This window comes from Cydia pomonella, chromosome 2, assembly GCF_033807575.1.
Source record: "Cydia pomonella isolate Wapato2018A chromosome 2, ilCydPomo1, whole genome shotgun sequence".
NCBI classification, from domain to species: Eukaryota; Metazoa; Arthropoda; class Insecta; order Lepidoptera; family Tortricidae; genus Cydia; species Cydia pomonella.
Window position 1 is genome coordinate 27137453 of NC_084704.1, and position 23713 is coordinate 27161165.

General features: G+C 38.5%; 3 protein-coding genes across 5 annotated transcripts in view; 2 read left to right on the forward strand and 1 right to left on the reverse strand.

Annotated features, from left to right (window-relative positions):
- The first annotated feature begins 4 nt into the window (after positions 1-4).
- On the forward strand, positions 5-12076 carry LOC133534800 (la-related protein 7). Of its 2 annotated transcripts, XM_061874079.1 has the most exons (9): positions 5-500; positions 609-776; positions 1011-1163; positions 1206-1412; positions 2516-2551; positions 3058-3385; positions 6498-6619; positions 7159-7251; positions 8876-12076. In XM_061874079.1, the coding sequence occupies exons 1-9, from the start codon at positions 192-194 to the stop codon at positions 9083-9085; spliced, it is 1626 nt and encodes a 541-aa protein (XP_061730063.1). In that variant the 5' UTR covers positions 5-191; the 3' UTR covers positions 9086-12076. The 2 variants fall into 2 exon arrangements, with proteins under 2 accessions (XP_061730063.1, XP_061730062.1); XM_061874078.1 differs by having other exon boundaries at positions 7-500; positions 1011-1412.
- Positions 12077-12400: 324 nt separating this feature from the next.
- Positions 12401-17001, reverse strand: LOC133534791 (VWFA and cache domain-containing protein CG16868). The gene has a single exon (XM_061874068.1). It carries the CDS (start codon positions 16678-16680, stop codon positions 13111-13113), a length of 3570 nt encoding a protein of 1189 aa, XP_061730052.1. The 5' UTR covers positions 16681-17001; the 3' UTR covers positions 12401-13110.
- Positions 17002-17576: 575 nt separating this feature from the next.
- Positions 17577-23713, forward strand: part of LOC133534794 (uncharacterized) — a 259834-nt gene continuing 253697 nt past the window's right edge. For both annotated transcript variants that reach the window (XR_009802086.1, XM_061874069.1), the window contains exons 1-5: positions 17577-20057; positions 20175-20319; positions 21559-21687; positions 22272-22475; positions 22886-23029. Coding sequence is in view for 1 of the 2 variants with exons in the window: in XM_061874069.1 (XP_061730053.1) it covers positions 18517-20057; positions 20175-20319; positions 21559-21687; positions 22272-22475; positions 22886-23029 (2163 nt within the window). In the remaining variant the exon portion in view is untranslated. The remainder of the gene's footprint in view (positions 20058-20174; positions 20320-21558; positions 21688-22271; positions 22476-22885; positions 23030-23713) is intronic.

Consider the following 23713-nt stretch of genomic DNA (forward strand, 5'->3'; position numbering starts at 1 on the left):
CGGTTACGTCAAACGTCAAATGTCAAATTGACAAGTTACATTTTGTAGGTTTGATTTCAGGGTTTGATTATGGTTTGATTTGATACTTTGTATCTTGGCATCCTCTTTTCTGAGCTCAAATAAACAGTAAAATAGCCGGTAGTCGTTTATTATTGTGATTTGTGGTGTGGATTTGTGTTAAGTAAATAAATATGTCGGAATCGGAAACTCCAACTACTACAGATAGTACTACAAAACATGAGTCCCATGGTAGGAAGAGAATGCGGCATCGTAAAAAACTTTTATATGATAAAATACTGAAGCAAATGGAGTTCTACTTCAGTGATGCAAATCTCACAAAAGATAGATTTCTCGGAGAATTAGTTAAAACCGACCCATATGTGCCTATAGAAGTGTTTCTAAAGTTCAATAAAATTCGCGCCATGACGCAGGACGTTATTGATATCGCGAAAGCTATGAAGTTTTCCACAATTTTGGAGTTATCAGAGGATAGGCAGAAGGTAATCAAGTAGTCTGCTTTGTTCGTGTAACAGATTTCTTGTAATAAGTAATATGAATTCTGAGTTATTTTCTTTTAACCAAACTGTTAACAAATGCTTATGTTTCAGATAAGAAGAAAAACTCCAGTGGAACCATATGATGCTGAATCCAGGACTGTGTATGTTGAATCTATACCTGTGACCGCTAACCGGGAGTGGCTTGAGAAGGTGTTCTCAGATTATGGGCATATTGCCTACATTTCATTACCTAAGTTCAAAAACTCACAGAGAATCAAGGTGTATTTACGTTAAATTTTATTTATTAACATAGACAGTTTAACATTTATATATATATTTTCTAAGCTTATCTAGTAAAATCATGGATACCTGAATTCATATTGTATCACAAATTTCCAGTTTTTTAACTGTATCCTGCAAATACTTATAGCAAAAAAAAATACTATCATACCCTAACCAAGTTAGTGTTTTTGTTTTTAACACGATTTTGATCAGAATTGTTTTGTCTTCCAGGGTTATGCCTTTATAGAATTTGATAGAGCCGAGGATGCACATAATTGCATAGTAGCATTCACCAAGATGGGTTGCAGACTGCCCACAAGCATGCCACCCGAGGAACTTTCTTCTGTTAAAATGTTTTCTATTGAGGAGCCAGATAATGTTAAGGTAAAAGAAGAGATAGACATAAAGAAAGAAAAGCCAGATAAGGTAAAAGAAGAGGCAGACAACAAGAAAGTAAAATCTGATCAGGTAAAAGAAGAAACAGGCATTATGGTGAAAGAAGAAGATATCAAGGTTAAAGAAGAGGATGAACCACCTAGGAAAAAATCAAGGAAATGTAAGGATAAAAGGCCCAAAAATTTAGAACTGAGGCCAGGGCAAGACTCAGATTCTGAGAAAAGGGATACTCCTACTGTAAGTTTTAATACTCTTTGTGTATTTTTTCCTAAGAAATTTTTTGCACTGTCAGGGGCAAGTTTAATTTTGCCAAGGATAGGGTTTAACTCATATCTGTCATTATGTTAATTTCAAGGGTGCATTACTTTGCTTAATGCCTTCACTGCTAACATTTGCCTAGCACTAAACTTGTAGCCAATTCTAGCGTTTTTCTACTTTGTAGAGGAAAGCAACTACAAATAGAGACCACACCGAGTGGTTCAAAGACACTGGTATTCTAATTATCTCCATTTTGACGATAATTTATTTTTATCTAATAAGGCCCTTATGAGCGTGTACTTACCTTAGGGCCTGTTTACATATTAATTAAATGATTAGTGTTTAGTACAAGTTCATACATTTACACCTAAATGCAAGTACAGTAGGGCTTGGATAATCCATACTTTAAAAAAAAAAGCAACCCCTGTTTATAGTATGTTAGTTACTTATAACACGTCTAGTATATTCTAAAAAAATATATTTAATGAGATTTCAAAATTACAAAAACAAAGTAACTTAACACTATATAATTGTGATGAAAATGCAGAATCATTTTAAGAACTTGCCTTATTTTGTCTGCTTTGGTTCTATTTATTAGCCGGGGCCATGTTTATTAGGCGGTGCACTTCTACACTGGCCGTTTTGTGCGTGATTTAATTACCTCGCGCGTATGCTCGCTCTGTGTGGACCCGGCTATTGACCAAGCAAAAGCTTTGTCCCTCAAAGAAAGGGATCACTCGGCAGTTCAGATTACAGCAACATCTGGATTAGCCTGTGTACGGATTATCGGGGAACTACTATACTGTCTCGGACTATCAATGTTCAAAATGACATTAACATGTCATAGGTTTCAATTCCTTGTATGAGTTAAATTTAATGTCCATGCTATATGCAGCATTAAATTACTATGTATGAAAAAAAAACTAAAATTAAGTATTCCATTTAGTTTTTTAAATTTACTTAGCCATACACCGAAAGTTTATGGCTAAGCGTTTATGGCGTGTTTTTTTAGTCAATGGGGCTCAATAAAAATACTGTGTATATTATTTCTTACCATCACAAATTTTTTTTTTTTTTTTCAGGATGAGTGTAAAACTATAACAACGCCAATAGATGATGTAAGTAATATTTTTATTCAAAACATAAAATGGAACTTATTAAATAATTCGTTTCCAGCTAAACTCTTGTTTCGGCTGATGACTGGTAAACTCTTGCTGATTGAATATTTATTTAGCTGATCCAATATGTGTTAAAATGTAAACCATCAAAGCTATTTAAAGATGTTTGATTTTTTTGGACTTAATTTAAGTTTATGATATGCTGCCTACTATTTATTGAGCAAAATCATATACTGACCAATATCTGCTTATGAATTTGAGTAATGGGAGACCCAAAAATTTACATTTTTTTTTTATACTACGTCGGTGGCAAACAAGCATACGGCCCGCCTGATGGTAAGCAGCCTCCGTAGCCTATGTACGCCTGCAACTCCAGAGGAGTTACATGCGCGTTGCCGACCCTAAACCCGCCCCCCTCATTGAGCTCTGGCAACCTTTTACATTCCCTAATTCATTGAAACATGATTCATTAAACACAAATCAGCAGACACAATTATATTTTACAGGTGCGCATAAAAGGAGAACCTAAAGACGAATTAACTAGCCACGATGAATCCAAGGATGATGCAGATTCACCAACTAAGAAGAAAAACAAAAAAAAGTCAGCCAAAACTAAAAGCAAAACTCCAAATGGCTTAAACACAAAAGAAGCTCCAAAAGGAGCCCTGTGGGGCCTCCAAGTTTTGCCGAGATCAGAATGGAAAGCATTAAGGAATAAATATTTAACCCTGCAAAGGAATTATATGAAACAAGTGAAGATTAATTTGTATAATAGGAAGAATTCCTATTCAGCTATACCGGAGCCTGCAACACTTCCGATGGAAGCTGACACAGGTAATTGTTAGTTTAGGATCCGTCTAAGCTCTGCACCTACTTTGATACAACAAAGTGTTGGGTGTCATTATACCTAATCATCATATGTTCATAGAAATATCACTGCAATGCCGTGCATTTAGCTTGGCCGGACTGTATTTCTTTCTTGTGTGTAGATGAGATGTAGATAATGATCTGCTATTATGAACTTCCACCCAAAACCTGCCGCAAAATATTGCGGTTGGGTTGCAGTGGTGTTAAACATAAACAAATACACAAAAGACATTTTAGTTTTAAAACATGCCAACGGGTTTTCTTTTAATTTTATCCTCTGTTTTTTGGTGGCAAGTGACATCCAATAGTAACTAAGTAACTATTTTGGCTCAGTAATCCAAAAAGAATCTTGACCTTCGAAACGAGAGCGTGCCACCTGTCCCGATCCTGCGCAACTTCCTGCCAGTTACTGACGCGAAGCTGAAGCAGATCCGCCGCCACACTGTCTTCCCAGCGATACCTGCCTGCGTAGACAAGATGCCAATCGTTCACACTCCGCAGCGTAGCGTAATTATCTCTCTCTATCACTCTTCCATATTAGTGCGACAGAGACAGTTGCGTTTCGTTCGCTACGGAGCGTTAACGATTGGCATCTTGTCTACGCACCCTGGGCTGACCCACCGGACGGCTACCAGATGGTCGTCCCAAGAACGCCCTCTTGACAGCCTGATCCTCTCCCATTCTGAGTAGGTGACCGAACCAGCGAAGTCTGTGGGCTTTCGTTTCGCCGATGATATTGGGCTCGGCCACTAACTCCTCGATGTCGGCATTTTTCCGAATTCTCCAGGTGCCATCATCTCTCAGAATAGGTCCCAGGATCTTGCGTAAAACTTTCCTCTCCGCTACCAGGAGCTGACTTACTTCTTTTAGTGTCAGAGACCAGGCCTCACAGCCATACATAAGGATAGGCCATATAGCGGTTTTATATATCCGTAACTTAGTATATTTGCTGAGAAGCCCAGACTTTGTGGACGGCTGCACTGCACCGAAGAGCATTTTGGATGCGTATGTTGATCTCCTCCTCTCGGGTGTTTGTGTCGGTAACAGTGCATCCAAAGTACCGAAACTTGTCAACTCCACGGTAGACGGTACCCCCAACATGAAGACTATCACGCTGGACGCGTGTACTCTTGTAACGTTTCATGTAGAGGTAATCGGATTTTGCCTGGTTGATCCTGATACCTAATCTGGAGGCCTCTCGTTCCGGGACACTAGCTGCCTCCGTTACCTGTTCACGGCTCTCCCCTAATAAAGCTAGATCATCTGCGTACCCTACCACCTTGTGCTTGCCGTTCAGATCCACCCCTATGTCCAACACTAAGACTTTCCGGACAACATGTTCCAGGGCTATATTGAACAGCACAGGCGATAGGGCCTCTCCTTGCTTTAGGCCGGTCATAAACGTGAATTCTTCTGACAGCTCATTACCTACTCTGACTCACATTCTACTCTCTTTAGTTGCTGCGGTAATAATGGCAACTAGTTTTTTGGGGATGTTAATAGTATTTTATGTGACTGCTACATAATAAAAGGCATTAAAATACACGAGTGTGGGTTTAAAAAACGAACGAAGTGACATACTACACTATTTTATCAACCCACATATTATAAACTTTCTATGAAATATTTACTAACCCAAATTACAACCTCCGTTGGGGCATCGTTGCCAAATCGTTGCTCTCTTGGCGGAACTCGCGAATATATGGTGGCGTCACCGAAATATTTTTATCGCTCATTTTACACGAAACTTTTGCTATAGTTACCTTAAGAACAACAAAATATATTCATTTTATACTTAAAACTAATTAAAATATAAACTGTACTGTGTCAAATGGCGGTAAGTGAAAACTTTTTTCACGCATGTAGTTTTTTTTTAAATCAGAGACAAACTAGAGTCGGAGGCCTATTTCCGTATCATTCGATACAAACTAACATGCGAGATATGTCAAAATTGTATGCAATTGACATTTCATTTCGTACAAAAAGGCATCTCGACTGATATTAGAGTAGAGGTCAAATCGAATTGCTTTTTTTCCAGAGATGTTCCAAATTTGAATGCATAACCAAATCGATTTTGATGTAGTTATGAAGCAATAACTACATTATCACAGATAAGAAATTTGTTGTAACAAAACGGTATTTGTTGTATCGTAATGTTGGCCATTATTTACGGATTTTGAAGGCATCATAGAGGGTTTATTGATATGTGTGTAGATAAAATTTATAAGGACGAAGGAGGACATCTAATAGTGCCGGTATAAAATCGTATATCATTATCTCCATATATAAATAAAGGAGTTAATGCTTTGACTCCACGTCCATGTGATGAAATGTAAAATGGCGTCAACTAGTTAAGACATAATTTCCCAAATCAAAAGTACGTTATGTATTTTTGTATTTTTTGTGTGCCAAATTTAATAATAATCTGTTCAGTTTCTCAGGCCAATTCGAACCGTGCACCTGACATCAAACCGATATTTAAACGATATTGGAATCAGATTAGTCAGCTCTCATTCGGGCTCAGACTTATCCGTACATAATTTAAACAAAAAATATTACTTTGCTAATCCGCAAAAAAATAACGTGCTAGTCAATCACTGCTAACCCGTTATACTTACTCAGAACTTACCTTACCTTAGACAGACTTACTTAGTGAGTCAGTTGTCGGGCGTCAGACCGTCAACATCTCCAGCATCTCCTGAGGATGCCTCGTAGAGAGGCGAAACACGTGGTGGGTTGTTCTATTTATTTGCGTATTTATTTTTGCGGTGGGAGAGTGGGAACATTAACTGCATCTAAAAATACGCAAGTAAGTATAACGGGTTAGCACTGATTATTGATTAACTAGCACGTTATTTTTTGCGGATTAGCAAAGTAGTATTTTTTGTTAAAAATAAGTATGGATTTCCGCAAAGTAACGCCTGATTCTATTCATTATTTGTCCGTACATGTATTAGAGCAAGCGAGACCCCCGCGCGAGTTCGTGATTGAGTTTCTTGACTTACAAACTTTCACCTTCAAAAAAAAGAGAAAGTATTAAACATGAATAATGTCCTTTATGTAATATTTTAATTTACAGCTTTAAATTCCGGAAAAACGATCAGCAGTAAGAATGTCACACCCCTGAAGAAAATCCCAGGTGTCTTTGTCAGAGAGATTCTGCCAGAACCATGCTGCGATATCAGGCACACTAAACGAATGGTATGATCACTGTTCACCTTGTCCCATAATTACTGTAGGCTCATCAATAGTCATCATCATCATGTTCCTAGCGTTTTATTCAGACTTCTTGCTAGGGCTAGCTACCCTGCGCTGGTAAGCCGGCCTCTTATTGGCAGTCATCCAAACAAAGAAGATAAACTTTCATTTTATATAAGTGGCCATGTCACTAAGATATGTTCAGCTCCTAACTAGTCCAAACAAAGTAACGAAGTCAAAAATTGTGTTACAAGCATTTCCCTCTATAACTTTTTCTGAGCATTCCTTGCCTGGCCTATTATGCTATAAACACAGCGTTAATCGCATGCGTCAACGAAATGTAAGGAAAATGACAATAAGTTGTTTTATGCGATAAACGCAGCGTCAAACGCATCGTCAATGTCATTTTCCCTACATTTCGTAATCGCAAGCGTTCAACACTGCGTTTATCGCTTAAAACAACCGCGCGCTTTAACGAATTTTTACTAATGTCCAAATCATTGATGAGTTCACAGATGTGCAATAATCTCCAACTGTTACAGGTGCGAAGCAACATCCATGCCCTGCACGTGGATGCTAAAGAGGGTCAGTCGGAGATAATCATACGCTTTGATTCAGCAAAAGCAGCTGACGAAGTAAGTAAACAGATGATCCTTTATTGAATATTTTATTTGCGGCGAACCCATTTCGGGTTTTGCTACAGTAGAGCTAATTTTAGGTGAACTTTTCTGCTTGAGCGGCTTGGACTGGGAAAATGAAATAGTTATTTGATATATACGATACAAGTGCGGAAAGTAGGAAATTCGCAACAAGTGGTGATGAACTAAAACACGACCGAAGGGAGTGTTGTAAATTGACACGAGTTGCGAATTACCTAGGTATTTGCACGTGTATCGTACAACGTTTTACTGTACCTATGGCTCATTAAAGTTTAGACATATGCACGGAAAGTGCTCATACCCGCACGCGTGCGGGAAAGTAGCACCATTAGTACTGTCACAGATTATATAATAGTTCTTACCAACAGATACTTATCTCTCTAAGAAAACGCAAATACCTACCGTTTATATACCTACACAAAAATACAATGGAGTGACCTTCAACGCGCCACTCCCCGCACCGCGCGCACTGGCGCAACGCTAGGGTTGCCGACGCTCAGAAATGATTTTACAAATAAGTACATACCTACTTTAACTATAGATTCTATAGAAGATGTCTAAGTAAGTAAGTAGGTAAGTAAATATTCTTTATTGTGCACCATACAGTTAAAAAATACACCGAAAGCGAAATACAAGCTTAAGACTACCTACTCTTACCTAAGAACAGGCGGTCTTATCGCTAAAAATCGATCTCTTCCGCAGACACCAAGACAAAAGATAAGTAGCAATAAGTAATTATAATATTCCATGTATGCGTTCCATTCCGACGAGTGACTGCGAAACATCTCCGTGCAGTAACCGCATTGTTTACGCCGTTTTATAAACCGCACAATGAACCCAGCAAAAATGAATTGTAAAACTTGGTTTGAAGTTTAAACTTGATAGATATTTGTTACACAATAAAGAAAAACATTATAGAAAACATAAAGAGACATACATCGTATATCATAATTAAAAATAATAACCATAGGTGTACTTATATTGAGAATGTCTAATTACTTTTCCTATCTATCGGAAGAGCAAAAACGATATTTTTTATTAGTTTTGTTGTCACTACAAGCTGTGTTATTGTTTGTTGTGTCTTTCGCATACATTTTGGCATATTCGAGCGCGCGGCGACGGTGTTCGCGATAGGCCCTCTGCATCTAATTACTTTACCACTAATTTATTTAAGAGTCAATCGTCAAGAGTCAAACAGATGGTCAGTACTTAGTATTATTGGTTATTGTTGGTAGCGCGACTATTTAGCTGTCTCAAGTGTTTAGCGTATTTAGGCAGAAAGATGCGCTTCTATTTTTAAATAAAAAGGCGGAAAAGTATATCTTTTCAATGGTTTTTACTTTTTTCTGTGAAAATATATGTTTTCTTGAGAAAATCACTGTACATGGCTCAGCTGGAAGGCAATTTGCTAGCTTCGGAGCAAGTAGCTACTTCCGACCCTCAACAATAATTTACTATTTTGTATTGTTTGTCGGACCGTTCTCCCATACGGGTCGTATTTGTCGACCGATTCTCGTAAAAGCTTTGCCGACTGCTAGGTACGGCGGCGACAAAATTTCACGAGAATCGGTCGAGTATTTAAATCGGCTGTAAATTCCAGTACTGCGCCAACTCTAGCAACCGCGCCAGCATCCTGTCGGGCGCGGAGGAGGAGGAGCAGTGGGCGCGCGCTGAGGCGGGGCGCGCGACGCCGCGGCCGCGCGGCCGGGAGCGCCTGCGGGCGCGCCTGCAGCGCCGCGGCGCCGCACCCCCGCCCGAGCCCGCCTCACCGCAGCCCACGCACACGCACATCCGGTTCGACGACGAGTAGTCATGCTGTTAGTACTGATATATAGAGGCCGATTCAAACTTGCATCTGACCTAACATCGAAACCATGTCTGAATCAGGTGCACGTTCGAATTGGCCTAATAGTCAGGCGAAACCATTTTGTCGGTACAAAAAGGTGACAAATTTGAAAGAAGTAGGCGCGAAGGGTCGATTGGTCGTACAATCTTTGTAAAGTTACATAATCTGGCGAACCGAAAAGAGACAGAACCCAAAAAAAGTCTGTAGTCCGTGATTTGTTTTTTTTTTTTTTATTTAGCATATCTTTCAAGGCCACCTGCGTTAAGTTTTGCACGTTTACGCTGTTCTGTCACTGGGAAAAGGCACGAAATTGAAATCTATTCGTGACATCGACCCTGCACTTACATTTTTTAAAATTTGCCTCCTACTGAAAAAGATGGCTTGTCAAACTATATCTATCGGGTACTCGACCGACCAAAATAATTTGTTTGCCATTGTAGAACAATAACAAAGCGCGTGCCCCAAAAACTATCAGCACTATTGTTAAGTGAATAATACCTACTTATATGTAAAGATTCTTTCGAATCAGTCGTTTTACATCTACTGTTACTTACTACTGCTAATTATTCCATATACAGATACTTACTACTTTGAACTACATACAAATTGTGATTTGAAGCGGGTTATTCCCACTAGTTACCACCAAGTTGTTACCAGTGGTAACTACTGGGATTTTTTTCCCACCTTTTACCACTGGTAACTACTGGGAAAAAAAACCCACTAGTTACCATCAACTCGGTTTGGTGGTAACTACTGGGATTTTTTTTTCCCAGTAGTTACCACTGGTAAAAGGTGGAATTTTTTTCCCAGTAGTTACCACCAAAATTTTGTTAGAGTTCAATACTAATAAAAACAGTAGAAATAGTAAAGTATAAATAAAGAGTGCTTTAATAAATAGTTATAAGTCGATTAACTGCTTTAAAAGTGATCATGATCAACAATTTTAAAACCGGTGCAATTGCATAAAATTAAAAGATAAAGAGAAATTAACGTTTGGTTGAAATTCATCTTATTAATTGTAAATTGGATTAATTGTGACGTTATCTATGAAATCTGAATCTTTTGTCGAGGGCGCTTACGCCGCACTGCGTAGCGCAGCGTTGTATTTATATAGGAGCATCGCTGATAATGGCGTAAGCGCCATCGACAATCAGGTCTGTTTCAATAAATAACGTCACAATTCCGGTCCTGTCTGGCCTAGTGGGTAGTGACCCTGCCTACGAAGCCGATGGTCCCGGGTTCAAATCCTGGTAAGGGCATTTATTCGTGTGATGAGCATGGATATTTGTTCCTGAGTCATGGGTGTTTTCTATGTATTTAAGTATTTATATATTATATATATCGTTGTCTTAGTACCCTCAACACAAGCCTTATTGAGCTTACTGTGGGACTTAGTCAATTTGTGTAATAATGTCCTATAATATTTATTTATTTAATATTCTGCTGCGCCTTGGAGCCTTAATGTAAAGTTTCTAACTATTCACATTGAATTGAGTATTAGTCAAACACTTTTTGAATTACCTAGCTTCATATATTCTACCTTGATAAAGGTATATCCGCGGGTGGTCAGCTACATAGCGTTTCGATTGCGATCTCAATTCAGAACACGTCTACTTACTAAGACCCTATCAGTTCTGTTGTATGTCTTCAGGTATTCCACACTAGCTACCAAATCGATGGAAAAATTTAAATTTAATTATACGAACGAACAAACAAATCATTCAAAGACTACTTGTGATCACTTTTAAGGCAGTTTACTGAAACAGTCATCGACTTATAATTAAACTAATAAATAATTAACTTATGATTAATTCGACTTCATTAATTATTGATTAAAGCACTATATTTAGACTGTTTTTATTAGTATTCAACGCTAACCAAATTTTGGTGGTAACTACTGGGAAAAAAAATCCCAGTAGTTACCACCAAATCGAGTTGGTGGTAACTAGAGAGAATAACCCTTTGAAGCTAAGCTAAAGCCAACATTTAAGTAGGTATATCAAAATTTACATTTAAATGTCTACTTGAAAATACACTGTACTTTTAACTAGTAGTATTAAATAATAAATTTTAAATATTACTCTTTAAGTCATCTTTAGTCTTTATTTTTAAGTCGGTTCTTTTATGTTCTCAACGCAATGTAAATAAAGCAAACACGTGACATCGTCATTTAGCCAATAATAATTATGATTGGCTAATAATTGAGACACAGTAAACAAAGAATTGTTTATATTATCTCAAGGGCTTAAAATAACACACTAGGTCAGATCATATTCCTGGCGCTACACCTGTTTAGGGTTCCGTTTCCGTACCCGTACGAAACCCTTACGTACGACTCTGTCCGTGTGTCACAGAAGCAGCTGAATATTTCGAGAACTATTTACGCTGCCGATTTGAAATTTGGAATTTTTATGAACAAAGCTAACCAATACGTCTTGAAAGTTTTTATTTTATTTGCTTAGGTAGGTACTATGAAAAATATCAAATATGGAGTGGGTGCAAAATTTCAAAGTATACTTATTAGGTCAAGTGGGATATCATTTGAAAGAGTTGTACATTCCAAAACAATGTTTTTATTTTGAAGTGAAAACTTTAGCGGCGCTGTGCACTTTTTGTGATGAGGAAAAAATGTTAAACTCACGTCAAGGCGTCAGGTGTCACGTGACCGTCAGATTGAAAATTCGTAAGACGGACATGTGACATTGTGGCGACGTGCAAATTGAATGTCATTGAATGTCATCGAAGCCTGGTTACTTTTGAAAAATCGTATCTTATTCAAGTGTGACATTTTATTTTCTTCATAATCAAAGTGCTGTCATAACCATAACGGTTAAAGAGGTTTAAATGGTTTAATCTTTGTTAATTGTGTTGTATTGTATCTTTGTGTTGTTGGGTGTCCATGATTGTAGATACTCAAATTTTTCCTTACCAAAAAGTTACAATAACAGAAAAGAAGCGTGATTGTTTTACTTATATGATAGTGAACGATTCATTAACATTTACTGATTGTGTAGGCTGTAGTCCTACTGACGTCTCATGAATTACTCTGTATATGTTATACATTATTTAACACTAAAATTCGCATTTCAAAATATCTTCCACACTCCAATTTATTTACGTAGGTATAATAGACAATTATCTCTTTTTATAAAACTGCTACTCAATTTCTCCAAAATATCAAAAATGCACAACGTTAATATTCAAGTTTCAATTCTGCCGGCACTCCCGGAGCGCAACCCGTTGTTTTTATTTTAAACAGAAGAGATGTCAAATAAGCCATTTTACAAAAGAAAATTTATTCTTACATCACGTAAATGCAACATACAATTCAGTCTTAAAAATATGTCCGCTTAATTTAATAATACATTACTTAGGCACTGGCACATTCTCGAAATAAAAATTACTGTATCTTAATGCTAATACAAAAAGTTAAAATATAAAACTTACATACAAATAGACCTGTATTGTATAGTGACAGTGTGTCTAATAGCCTTTGTCTAAAAATAGCCAAAATACAATACTTCATAACTGAACACTGATCAATTAGCGCTACAAATAACAAAGGCAAGACAACATAGGTAGTCAGGAAATACATGTAAATAGGATGAACGTTTATTACCTACGTATTGCAGTTTGAAAGCTTGTCATATGAAAAACTCTTTGTGAAAGAAAACTAACAATTAAGTACCTAACTAAATTAAATAGCTCAGTGACCCGGGGGCAGTTCTTATTGCTAGTCAGTTAACATACTATTTATCTAATATTCTGCTTCACAAATAATGTATAAAAAATGAAAAAAATAAGTACAGAAATCAAGGAAGAGCACCATTATGTAGTAACCAAAATTCTGATACTAAAATCATTAACTAAATTTACTTACATTATTAGCAAGTATGTATAATATATCACATTTAATAAAATGAAGCTGCTTGACCACATTAACATCTAATGCTATGTACAACAGAGGTAGATTATGAATAATAATTGTATTATGAGGCTTCCATATGTCTATGAACAGTCACAGGAGCTATTACACTATTTTTGCCACAGGGAAGAACAGTCACGCTAAGATCGCCAGCTTTTAATCTGGGCTTAATCTTAGCTGGAAGTGGACAGCTTATATCTGATTTTGTGTCATCTGACAGAATTATTGGATCATTGACCGAAAATCCGGTCGCTTCAGAGTCCTCATGCGGAGTCATCGTAGAATACCCGTGATCAGAGCCTCCAGCCGTGTGGGGGCGTCTGTAACCGGTCACTACCCTATATGGCGAAATGGGGGCCTCGATTTCCATAGCTGGCAATAGTTTATCTTGCCCAGAAAGATCATGAGTGTCATCAGACTGTAAATGGCTCATTTGTACGTCTGCATCCGGCCAAGTCTCGGCAGGACCATCTACATATAAATTATGGCAACTGGCCGTCGTAACATTTTGCCTGTAGCAATATATGGCAACGGCTATTACTAGACTAATAGTAACAATACAACCTGCAATCGGACCTAAATAGTTTCCTGTCACGTCTCTACTGACGTGTCCTAAGGTGCCCTCGCCGTATGGAGTAACGGCACCGAGAACTCCATTAAAGCACGAAGACTGAGAAGTGCAATATGGCGTCGAAAGTTGGGAACGTCCATCTGTATCAACCTGACACCACTCACAACCTAATACTCCCAAGCAAGATGAACGTGTTGAATAAGTTTCACATTGAAAATCGAAACAGGCCTGCAAAGTTTCAGCAAAATTGTGAAAATAATGCGATTTGTGGTTATTATTTTCTGGCATCATTCCACACATGGGAATCTCCTGATTGAACTTAGTAAAATTTGTGTTTGGGCACTCATATATTTCAGAAGTGCATTCACAAGGGCACTCACAGTCTGTTTGTTCCATCCGATTGCAGTTAAGACAGAGCCTATCCACCATACTGCAGGGACAAAAAGAGGCTGCAACGCAAGACGCGTTTACAAGACCTATAAAGGCATTCGTACCGGGAATGGCTGCAATGTAGTAATGAACACAGTGGTCTCCAGACACTGTATTGGAAAGAATGTTTGGGAGAGAAGTGTTAAATTCATAAAATCTTTGTATAGTCTTATCATAGAAATTACTACATAGTCTTTTTGTGACAAATCCTTTGTGATTAAGCATATCTGTTGCGATCATAGACTCTTTATGGGTGATATGCTGCTGTTCAATAGGGCCAGAACTGTTAGGATCCATTAAGCCTGGATGAGAAACTAGATAGCCTCTATTATTCATAATGAAGCATTTAATATGTGGCTTTTCACATAGAGGCATGCTATCAATTAGGAGTTTATAAAGGAAGCCCATGGTGACATCCATAGAGACTACCATAGTGGGATGAAGAGGACTTTTTAAAGCATAAGAAATGGACACTACATATCCTGCACCACCCACATCTAAATTTGGAGGAGTAAGAACAATTTTATCTGGGTTTTCTAAGGCATAGGTAAACCAGGGTCTTCGAACAGGTTCATAGTCATATTCTAAAACTGTGCCAGGATACATGACAAGTACACCACTTTCAGTTACTGCATACCTTCTAACTATGTATTTGGAATAGGTTCCATGCAAATGCTGATTTTTATAAAACGTCAAAAGAGAATTAAGAAATCCCACGTCTTGTTGAATTTCATTTTTCAATCCCGGATTAGAAAGCAAACCATAAGCAACGCTTTTCAAATATGCCAAATAGTTTTGCATATATGTAACTGCTTCATGACCATTCCCCATATCATACAAGTAAGTGAATGGCGACTGAAAGCTAGAAGGACTCAAATAAACTGTACCTTGATCAATTGTAGCTATTTGTTTGAAATGACGACAAATTTTCCCATTTTTTGGAGGAAATAAATCTAATCTATGAAATAATATTTCTTTGTTGCTTCTAGCAAGGGAAATGTTAGTCTTGTTAAAAAAGCTTTTTCCTACTGTTTCTGAAACTATACAAACAATATACAACTTCTCAACCCATCTCCAAGAATAAACAATGGATTTACTAGAACTCTGATCAGTCACTGTGAAGTTACCAGAACTCTTGGACACCATTTCTTGTTTTACACTGAGAATGAAGCCATAAGCCTCAACACTTTCCAAGTGAGTGAATTTGATTTTTTCAGAAGCTGTCTCAGGTCTTGGAAAGTATGAGTGCATAATTACTTTACCTGAAAAATCCATTACAAATGCTCTCTTTTTTAAATTTAAATCCCTAAAGTATATAATATCCTCTGCAAGATCAGACCAATATAAATCTAATCCTAGAATCCCAGGAGACATAGGCAGCATCAAGGACACCATAAAGTCTCTCTCTGTTGCTTCCCAGAGTGGGCCTTCAGTTATGATTAAATTGTTTTGATATTTATCAGGTAATTGTGAAATAAATGCTGATGCTACTTGCCCCACCACCCCACTGTTGTTGATGTGCAGCCTAAGCACAGAGTGGTTGCTGGAATGATTGTGCCACTTATCCATGTGAAATATTCCCAAAGAACTGTTTCTAGCTGCATCATTTTCATATATCAGACCAATGGCAAACTTCATGTTATCATCATTTGTTGAATAAGGAAAGACTTTCAGCCATGTTTCATTTTTTAAAATCTTAGTATCTGTCAAAAATACGAACAGCTTGTAGGTAGGTAATAATTTCTCAGCAAGTAGAGCTTTTAGTTCTTTATTTATAGTCAGAGGTGAAACATTTGAGGGGGCAATGTCCAGCAATGAAAAGTACTCCCGTAATAGCAGTTTGTTGCTATCGGTAGCATTGCCTAGGCTGGATACACCATCTTTACTGCATGTCTCATAAAATTTCAGAAATCCAGTAGTATTGGTCATCTTCAATGCAATAACATCAGTGCTTTGTAGAGCATAGGCCATCTCTCGCGCTACTCTTACTGCATGCTGCAATGATCCTGAGCTCATGTTATTATCAATAATAAAAACAACTAATTTTGAGTCTGGGTGCACAACCTTGTGATAAAGATATCTCAAATTAGAGTGTGGCATTGTAACACAGTCTTTATCTGTTGCATAGTCAATATGTGAAAGATAATACTGTCGTTTCACTTTTAAATCCTTGAAACGCTCCAACCTTTGGGACTTAGGGTCCAAAGGCATATTTTCAAATAATTCAACATTTTTAATAAACACTGACTTACGTATAGAGTTGAACGGACAGGGATACGTGAAGGACGGAGTATTGTTGCCGCTAATAGCTTTGCTCATATCTTTAAGTATTGTAGCCGCCGAAGAGAGCTTGTAGCTTATTTTACTGGCGATAGTGAAAAGCAGGTCATTATCAGAGGGTTGATTTCGGCTCACTTTTGAAGCGGTGCGTACTTCGAAATGCGTGGAATAATCGCTGCCGAGTTCCGTTCCGACTATCTCATTGAACTTTTTACCCAAAGTCTCTGAAAGCTTCTCCACCGATAACTTGTAGTCACACCGATAATTAGGCCTCGTACAATTTTCATTTTGAGCTAAGACAATCGGGACGTAGGGTGTCGTGATAATCATAAATAGCAGCGATAAAAGCTTCATCTTGTCGGCATTCTATTTGATCCGCGTCACACTTGATTCGTACTTTTTTTACAGGAACACATCTTAAAATCACCGTTAATAGTTCTCATAATATACATAGAGGTGTGGAGATGAATATGTTTCTGATATTATTATAATTAAAAAGACTTTGGTATCAAAAATAATAAAACAAACACGGCTTGTTTTCCTCGCGACTCCCCCCTTATGACAGTTAATAAAACATGGCGGATTGCGTTTCGTTTCTGCTTGATCAAAAAATATTCAATTTAGTGTGATAATATATAAATATCATGGTCCACGGAGTTATATCTTCCCAGGTCCAGGCAGAACTTAGATCAAGAAAATTAAATAATAAACAATAGATTTTTGTAAATTTGATAGGTATTTATTAGTCTGGCAAAGAAGTTTTGTCAATATAACAGTAGAATAATCTACTTATACCTCTTTTTGGGGTTATATTATTTGCATAGGAAGAATATAGTATTTTTACCGTGCCTATACTGCCTATTCTCCACTGATAAGTTAAGGGCTTATTACACTCATCCTGCCTTCAGACGGCGAACGATGGGCCAAAGGATCGTTTTCCATTTCACGAAATAATAGCATATCGCTTACAATATTTCTTGATGTAAAAAAAATTGTTCAACTGCAAAAATATCAAACATTAAACATTTTTGGCAATTCGAGACAATAGTTATTTTTTTTACAACATGAGCAAAGTTATTGTTTAACCGCTCGTGCTAATATTGATACCCGAGCAAGAGAAAAAATTCGACAAGTAGAATCTTGAGCGTTGCGAGGGTTCCGAGGCACGAGGGTTAAACAAACTTCGCCTCCGAGTGAAATACAATTTTTCACCACACCAACGCGAGCAAGATACTAGCTACCTATGAAATACCAAAAAAATCAAACCAAATCAATTCCAAATGCACGTAATACATAATTTTTAAATAATCAAGAGGGCCTTTACCAGTTGGTGTGGTCACTGGTCAGGTCAACTAATCAAATTTCGGTAGCTATGAGTGTGAAGAATTAATATTTATAAATATGCATTTGTTATTTCCCAGCATCCTTTCTTGTACCTACAAAAAAAATGGTCGACGTCTAAGAACCTTTCTCTTTGGCGTTGGGACTGGTTGGGGATGGGATTCTTCAGAAATAGTGTAATTTTTTTTAAATAGGTTATGTGCATCGCGCACATGACACCCTTGGTACAAATACAAGCGTCCATAATTTATAAGCTATATTACCACCGAGTGGACTATATACTTGTTTGTTACCGACGTGGCCTAAATAGCTGAAATTTGATGATAGAGAAGACAAAGTTGGTAAGTATAGAGAGCAGAGGGCATAAACATTTGGGGTGTAAAGGATCTCGATTTCATAAAACAATAACATATAACTAACATCACCAAAAGAAATAACAAAATCAGCTTAATAAGTAGCTAACTAAGCAAGGGAAGCCAACAGGCGGCATTATCGCATTTATCGCTAAAGAGCGAAATATATACCTTCTAAATAACCCTCACGAAAAAGACTTTCTTTCATAATTTGTAATCAGACCCGGTTTCTAATTATTAATTAAAGTACTAATTTATTTATATAACTTAACATTTAGGACATAAGCAATAACCATATTTCATGGTTGTGTGTGTGTAGGTAGAAGTTCAGCCTGGAAACGTTATGGGGTTAAGTTAGCGGTCGTGGTAAAGTGTGCATGTGTGAGCCATCGATTGGTCAGGGACGGCGTGGCGTACCGTCCGATCATTAACCCAGTTGTGTTCGCGACGCGGCGCCGCCGGGCACGCGACCGGCCGGCTCGCTCAGTCCACCACCATGCAACTGCCGGAGACGGCGCCTCCGCCCCTCGCTCCGCTATGGGACCGTGTCCTCCGCGCCCGGGCGCTGCCGCCAGACCTCGACGTCGAGCTCCTTTACGTCGCTATAAGGGATCGCCTCACGCACCCTGAATGGGAAGTCCGTCTCCATGCTCTTCGCGTGCTCGCTGATCTCCTGCCGCTCTCTGGCAACGCACTGACGTTCCCTTTCGATCAAGTTATAGATAACCTGGGACATGGCTCCCCTAACGTCCGCAAAGCTGCACTAGATGCTTTGAAAGTATTTTGCACCCATTGCGAGGACCCAGAATGCGCGGCTAGAGCTATTTTAGACAAGTGCTCTTATCATAACATTAGACCACATTCAGCCGATTTTGACACCAAAGTTAATGTAATAACGGGCTTAATTCTATCCATTCCTTCAGTTATGGCAATTTTAAAAAGAAGGCACCCTGTTTTGGATACGTTTCCTATTTTTCAAACGTTAGGAGATAAACTTTTTGATCATGTACACAGAGATATTGCGTTAAGATCGCTTATTAAGCTAAGAAGAGTTGTCGGCCCGAGAGATTACATGATTTACTTGTCGAGATTAGAGCCAAAAGTGCAAGATAAATTTCGAATTTTGTGTGAAGTGTATGATGAAGATTCGCTTGACGTGTACTATGCTCCGAGAAAAACTACTTACCGAGATAAAAACAGCCATCAGCTGGTTAAAATAAACCATGTTTTTAATAGTCCTGTACCTACCCCAATCAGACTTTCAACTTGTGATAACTCATCTGATGAGTCATATAACCACGTGCCATATTTTGGAAATAATTACGCAAAAGTGATAATTGAAACTGAAATAAAATTCGACTCCGATACTGCAATTACGATGACTGTTTTAGAGGAGAATGAGACTGAATCTGAGAGGAATACGGGTAGTGAAGAAGATTGTGATAGTTCCGATCGGAACATGCTGAAATATAGCGATGGGGACTCGGAAGACATGGATGTTGTAGTTAAAAAGGTGCGATTCGGAGGTGAAAGTGTTAAAATTCGCACACCTGACAGCGAAAACATAGCAACGAGTGAAGACGATGCTATTCAAAACAAACCTGCAGCCATACAACATACACACATCGAGGAAGCGTCTATGCAAGTAACACCATTAATTGTGAGTAAAATGAATGAGATAAAACGAGAAGCATTTGAAAGGGAATCGCAAAGCAAACCTAAAAAGAGTGGAATCCCATTACCAGTTATTAACAACAAACCTCGCAACCCCACTATAGAAGCAACTTACAGTAAAGTGAAATTAAAATCGAAATCATTAAGTGAACTATATGATTACTTTAGGTCTAAGAACGAAGCTCCAGAGGACATTTTAAAAAATTCGGGGTTTACACTGACTTTGACTGAGATACGAACTCCGGATAAACTTCCGAGTCCAGTGGAACCACACAGAGAAGTTGAGGTGCTTCACAATCTACAGCGAAGTCCAACAGTGTCTCCTCGCCGAAGATCAACACGTCTACATCTAGAGCAGGATGGGTAAGAAAGATAACTATAATCTATTAAAATTTCTTACATCTTTTTAAGTGACATTTTCACAGCCTAAAATGTAAATAGGTAATACCGATTAGTACAATTGCTCTTCATTACTCGTAGATTCGTGCTGAGCCTTCTAGCGTCATCACCGCCCAAAGAAGAAGACTACCTCTCTCCGCGCGGACCCTCACCACTTCGCGGACACTACCAATGGGAAGATTTAGGAATAGTCCCAAAACATATTTCGGATCAATTACACAATACGGTACGTCTGATCGATCTATGACTACCGACCTAGTACTTACTTATGACATTAGTTGTATTGGTAGACGACCGTAAGTAGGTATATTCGTTAGACTTGTAGCTGGCCCCGAACGGCTAATCCTTTGTCTATTGTTAAGTAAAACTGCAAGGCCGCAAACCGCAAATTCTAATTGGCACCTGAGCGGGTTAGTCTAATGCTCAAAAAACCAGTGTAGGTGCGCTCTCGGATAACGCGCCTTTGTTACGCATCACGAGGACACATTTTAGACTGGTTCTGTAGCGTTCAACTCGCCGGCACTCAGTAACAGTAGAGGGACCACATAAGAAATCGCGAATTATTTTTCCATTTGTTCATTTTGAATCTTTTTTCAATTTCTATAGGAGTTGTAATTCAATAACCGGTTAAAGTGACCGGACCATTTTTTTATGCAGGTAGTTGCACGTGCGGTTTTACTTAACAATAGACAAAGCATTAGCAAATCCAAATACATCCGAGTACACTACAAATCGAACGACTTCCTTTTTCCTTGCTCGTGTGGAAGCGTGTGTAAATGAATGAGTAAAAGTTGTCAATCATCATAATTCTCAATGGCTTGTTTAACCACCACTAACTGAACGGTATAGTTTTGGCGAGTGATTTTCTTGTCAATTAAATAACAATTGCTCTAGTACCTAATAGTTCAAAGCAATGTTTGCGTGTCGGGATCAATTTGCGAGCACTTTTCTATCGCTTATTTCAAATGGCGCTTAACTGAATGAATCATTGAAATTCGACGGGATACATGAAATTATACGTAGATTTAATCCTAGCATTCTAACATTTAAAACAGTCATTGGAATATTGCGTACTAATAGGTAGGTACGCAATATTAGGTATATAGGTACCCAGTAACTTGACACGAGTTATGATTAATTAACGAAATACAGTTACGAAGCTAAGTTGATTGATGTGTTAAGTACTTATACTTACTCACATTTTTATAAAGGGTGAGTAACCCAACATACTTCTATGAAGATTGGCACTACATATAGATAAGTTATTATCCATCTACCTAATTAAGTCATGTTTTAACCAACCATGGCGTCGATTTCAGAGAAAAAAAAATCTGCATTGACAGATCTAAAAAAATACATTATAAGATTACAAAATTACAACTCCTTCAAACTTTATTAATTTCCGTAGACCTCAAAAAGGGCGCATATAAATGTTAATAACAAAAAAATTAATTTTTTCGTATAGGAAAACTGGATAACAGCAGTAAAAGCAGCTGACCAGCTGCACAGTGCTCTGCTAGACGCAGAGAACGTGCGGCGCGCAGAGCCGGCCGCCCTCTCGCTTGTACAACACATGTGGGCCTTAAGCGAAGAGGTAATATAGTTGAATCCTCGTCGATATATTCAATAGGATTAGAATGAAAACTGGAGAGCGACATTAAAGGCGGCCGACCAGCTTCATAGCGTGTAACGCTCTGCTAGACGCAGAAAAAGTGCAGTGCAGCACGCCGAGCCGGCCGCACATGTACTCGCTTGTACAACGTCTGTAAATAAAGGTAATAAATTAAATTCGCTACTATAGACCCGGTCATAAATGTAATTTAATATGTGTTCAAAAAGCGAAAGTTTTAAATGTTATATTTTGTCTTTGTCGGCCTAAGAAGCTTTACGAGGTGCCCAAATAAAAGCGACCGTGTAAAACAGGCTCGCCCGAACTTATCAACAATCTTATTTGCATTAACTCATTTAGAAATAAAACGGGTGCCAAATATACTTACTTTTGTAAGTAGATTCATAGGTGCTTACGCACACTTAGTAAATCTGTTCTTTTGTTTAGTTTGTGGTAAGTTAATTGTAGATATTACGTAGGTAGGTAATAAGCGAATGGCACACTAGCAGCTTATTTACCAGCCGTATAGGTCCATGCGATAACATTATAAAAATATATTCTTGATGCAGGTTTCGGCAGCCAGAGCTCCAGCAGAAGGAGCAGTCTGTGCCTTACTGCGAGAAGCCAGCAAGGACTACGTTCGGCAGCTCCTGCCAGCCTTAGTAGCTAGGATGGGGCGAGAACCACCACCCCCTGCGCTACCTCATGCGATGCTGCAGTGCATACCATTGCACAATTTAATTGATGTAATCTTCGACCCTGCTGTAATCGGCGTAAGTATACCAAGAGCAGGTTAAATACGAACCAGCTATCAAAACAAAGTGGAGTGTTCAAGAAATACCTATCTGAACATTTCTAAGACAAGACAAGACAAAGCATTTATTGTAATCATATTAGGTAAGTACACCAAATTACATAATACGTACCCTGCAAGGGCGCAGCAGTCTTATAACTAAATAACAAACTAGTACAATGATTTACAGACTAATATTTGAGATCACAGGCAGTACTTAAGAGTTAAGTTACCTACTCTTAGCATAGGTATTAATTTAACGTTCCATTATCAATATTTATAAATGAGCACCCTTAGCCGCTCTGATACACCTCATGTTCATTTCATCATGTCAATCGTCATGTTCATTTCTTCTTTTACGACATTTTAACGTCAGATTATTTTGATCAGATGTCTGGCGACACTGAGCGAATGCAAAGTACTCAACTTCGCGCTGCACTTTGCCTCGCAAAGGCTGCCGGGCCCGCGGCAGTGCTGACCGCAGTTCGGAGACGACTCGCCGACACCGCCAGAGCTGATGTGTTTTGTAATAAGGTAACAGATAACGTTTGGGCACAACAAGGGTAAACAGGTGTGTTCGCTGGACACTCGACTGCGTGCTGCACTTTGCTTCGCATGAGCTGTCGGATCCCGCGGCGGTACTGACTGCAGTTCGGAGATGACTCGCCGACACCGCCAAGACAGATGTGTTTTATAATAAGATAAGCGATAACACTTGAGCAAAACAAGGGTGTCCAGACGTCAGAAGACGGAGCGGGCACAGAGCGTCCGCAAGTCACTGAACTCAGGGGCGGATTAAGAAGGTGCGGGGCCCTTAGCACAATAGCTCGCGGGGCCCCCTGGTTTGAAAAAAAATATGATTAAGTGCGAGTCGGACTCGCACCCCGAGGATTCAGTACCATAACAAATTTTTACGATGTCTTAATTTTTGTCCACTCGTTCTCTATTAGTTTTTAAGATGTTATGCAGTGTATTTTTTAGGGTTTCGTAGTCGCCTAGAAACTCTTATATAAGTAGTTTCACCATGTCCGTCTGTCCGAGTGTTTGCTCCGTGATCTTTAGTGCTAGATAGCTGTAATTTGGCATGGATACATAAACATGCATTGCGACAGAACGGGTAAAATAAAAACTATAAAAAAAATTAGGATACTTCTCATACAAAATGTTTTTACTTTGATATTTTTTTGCTTTGACCCTGTAGTGTGGCGTATGGTTGAA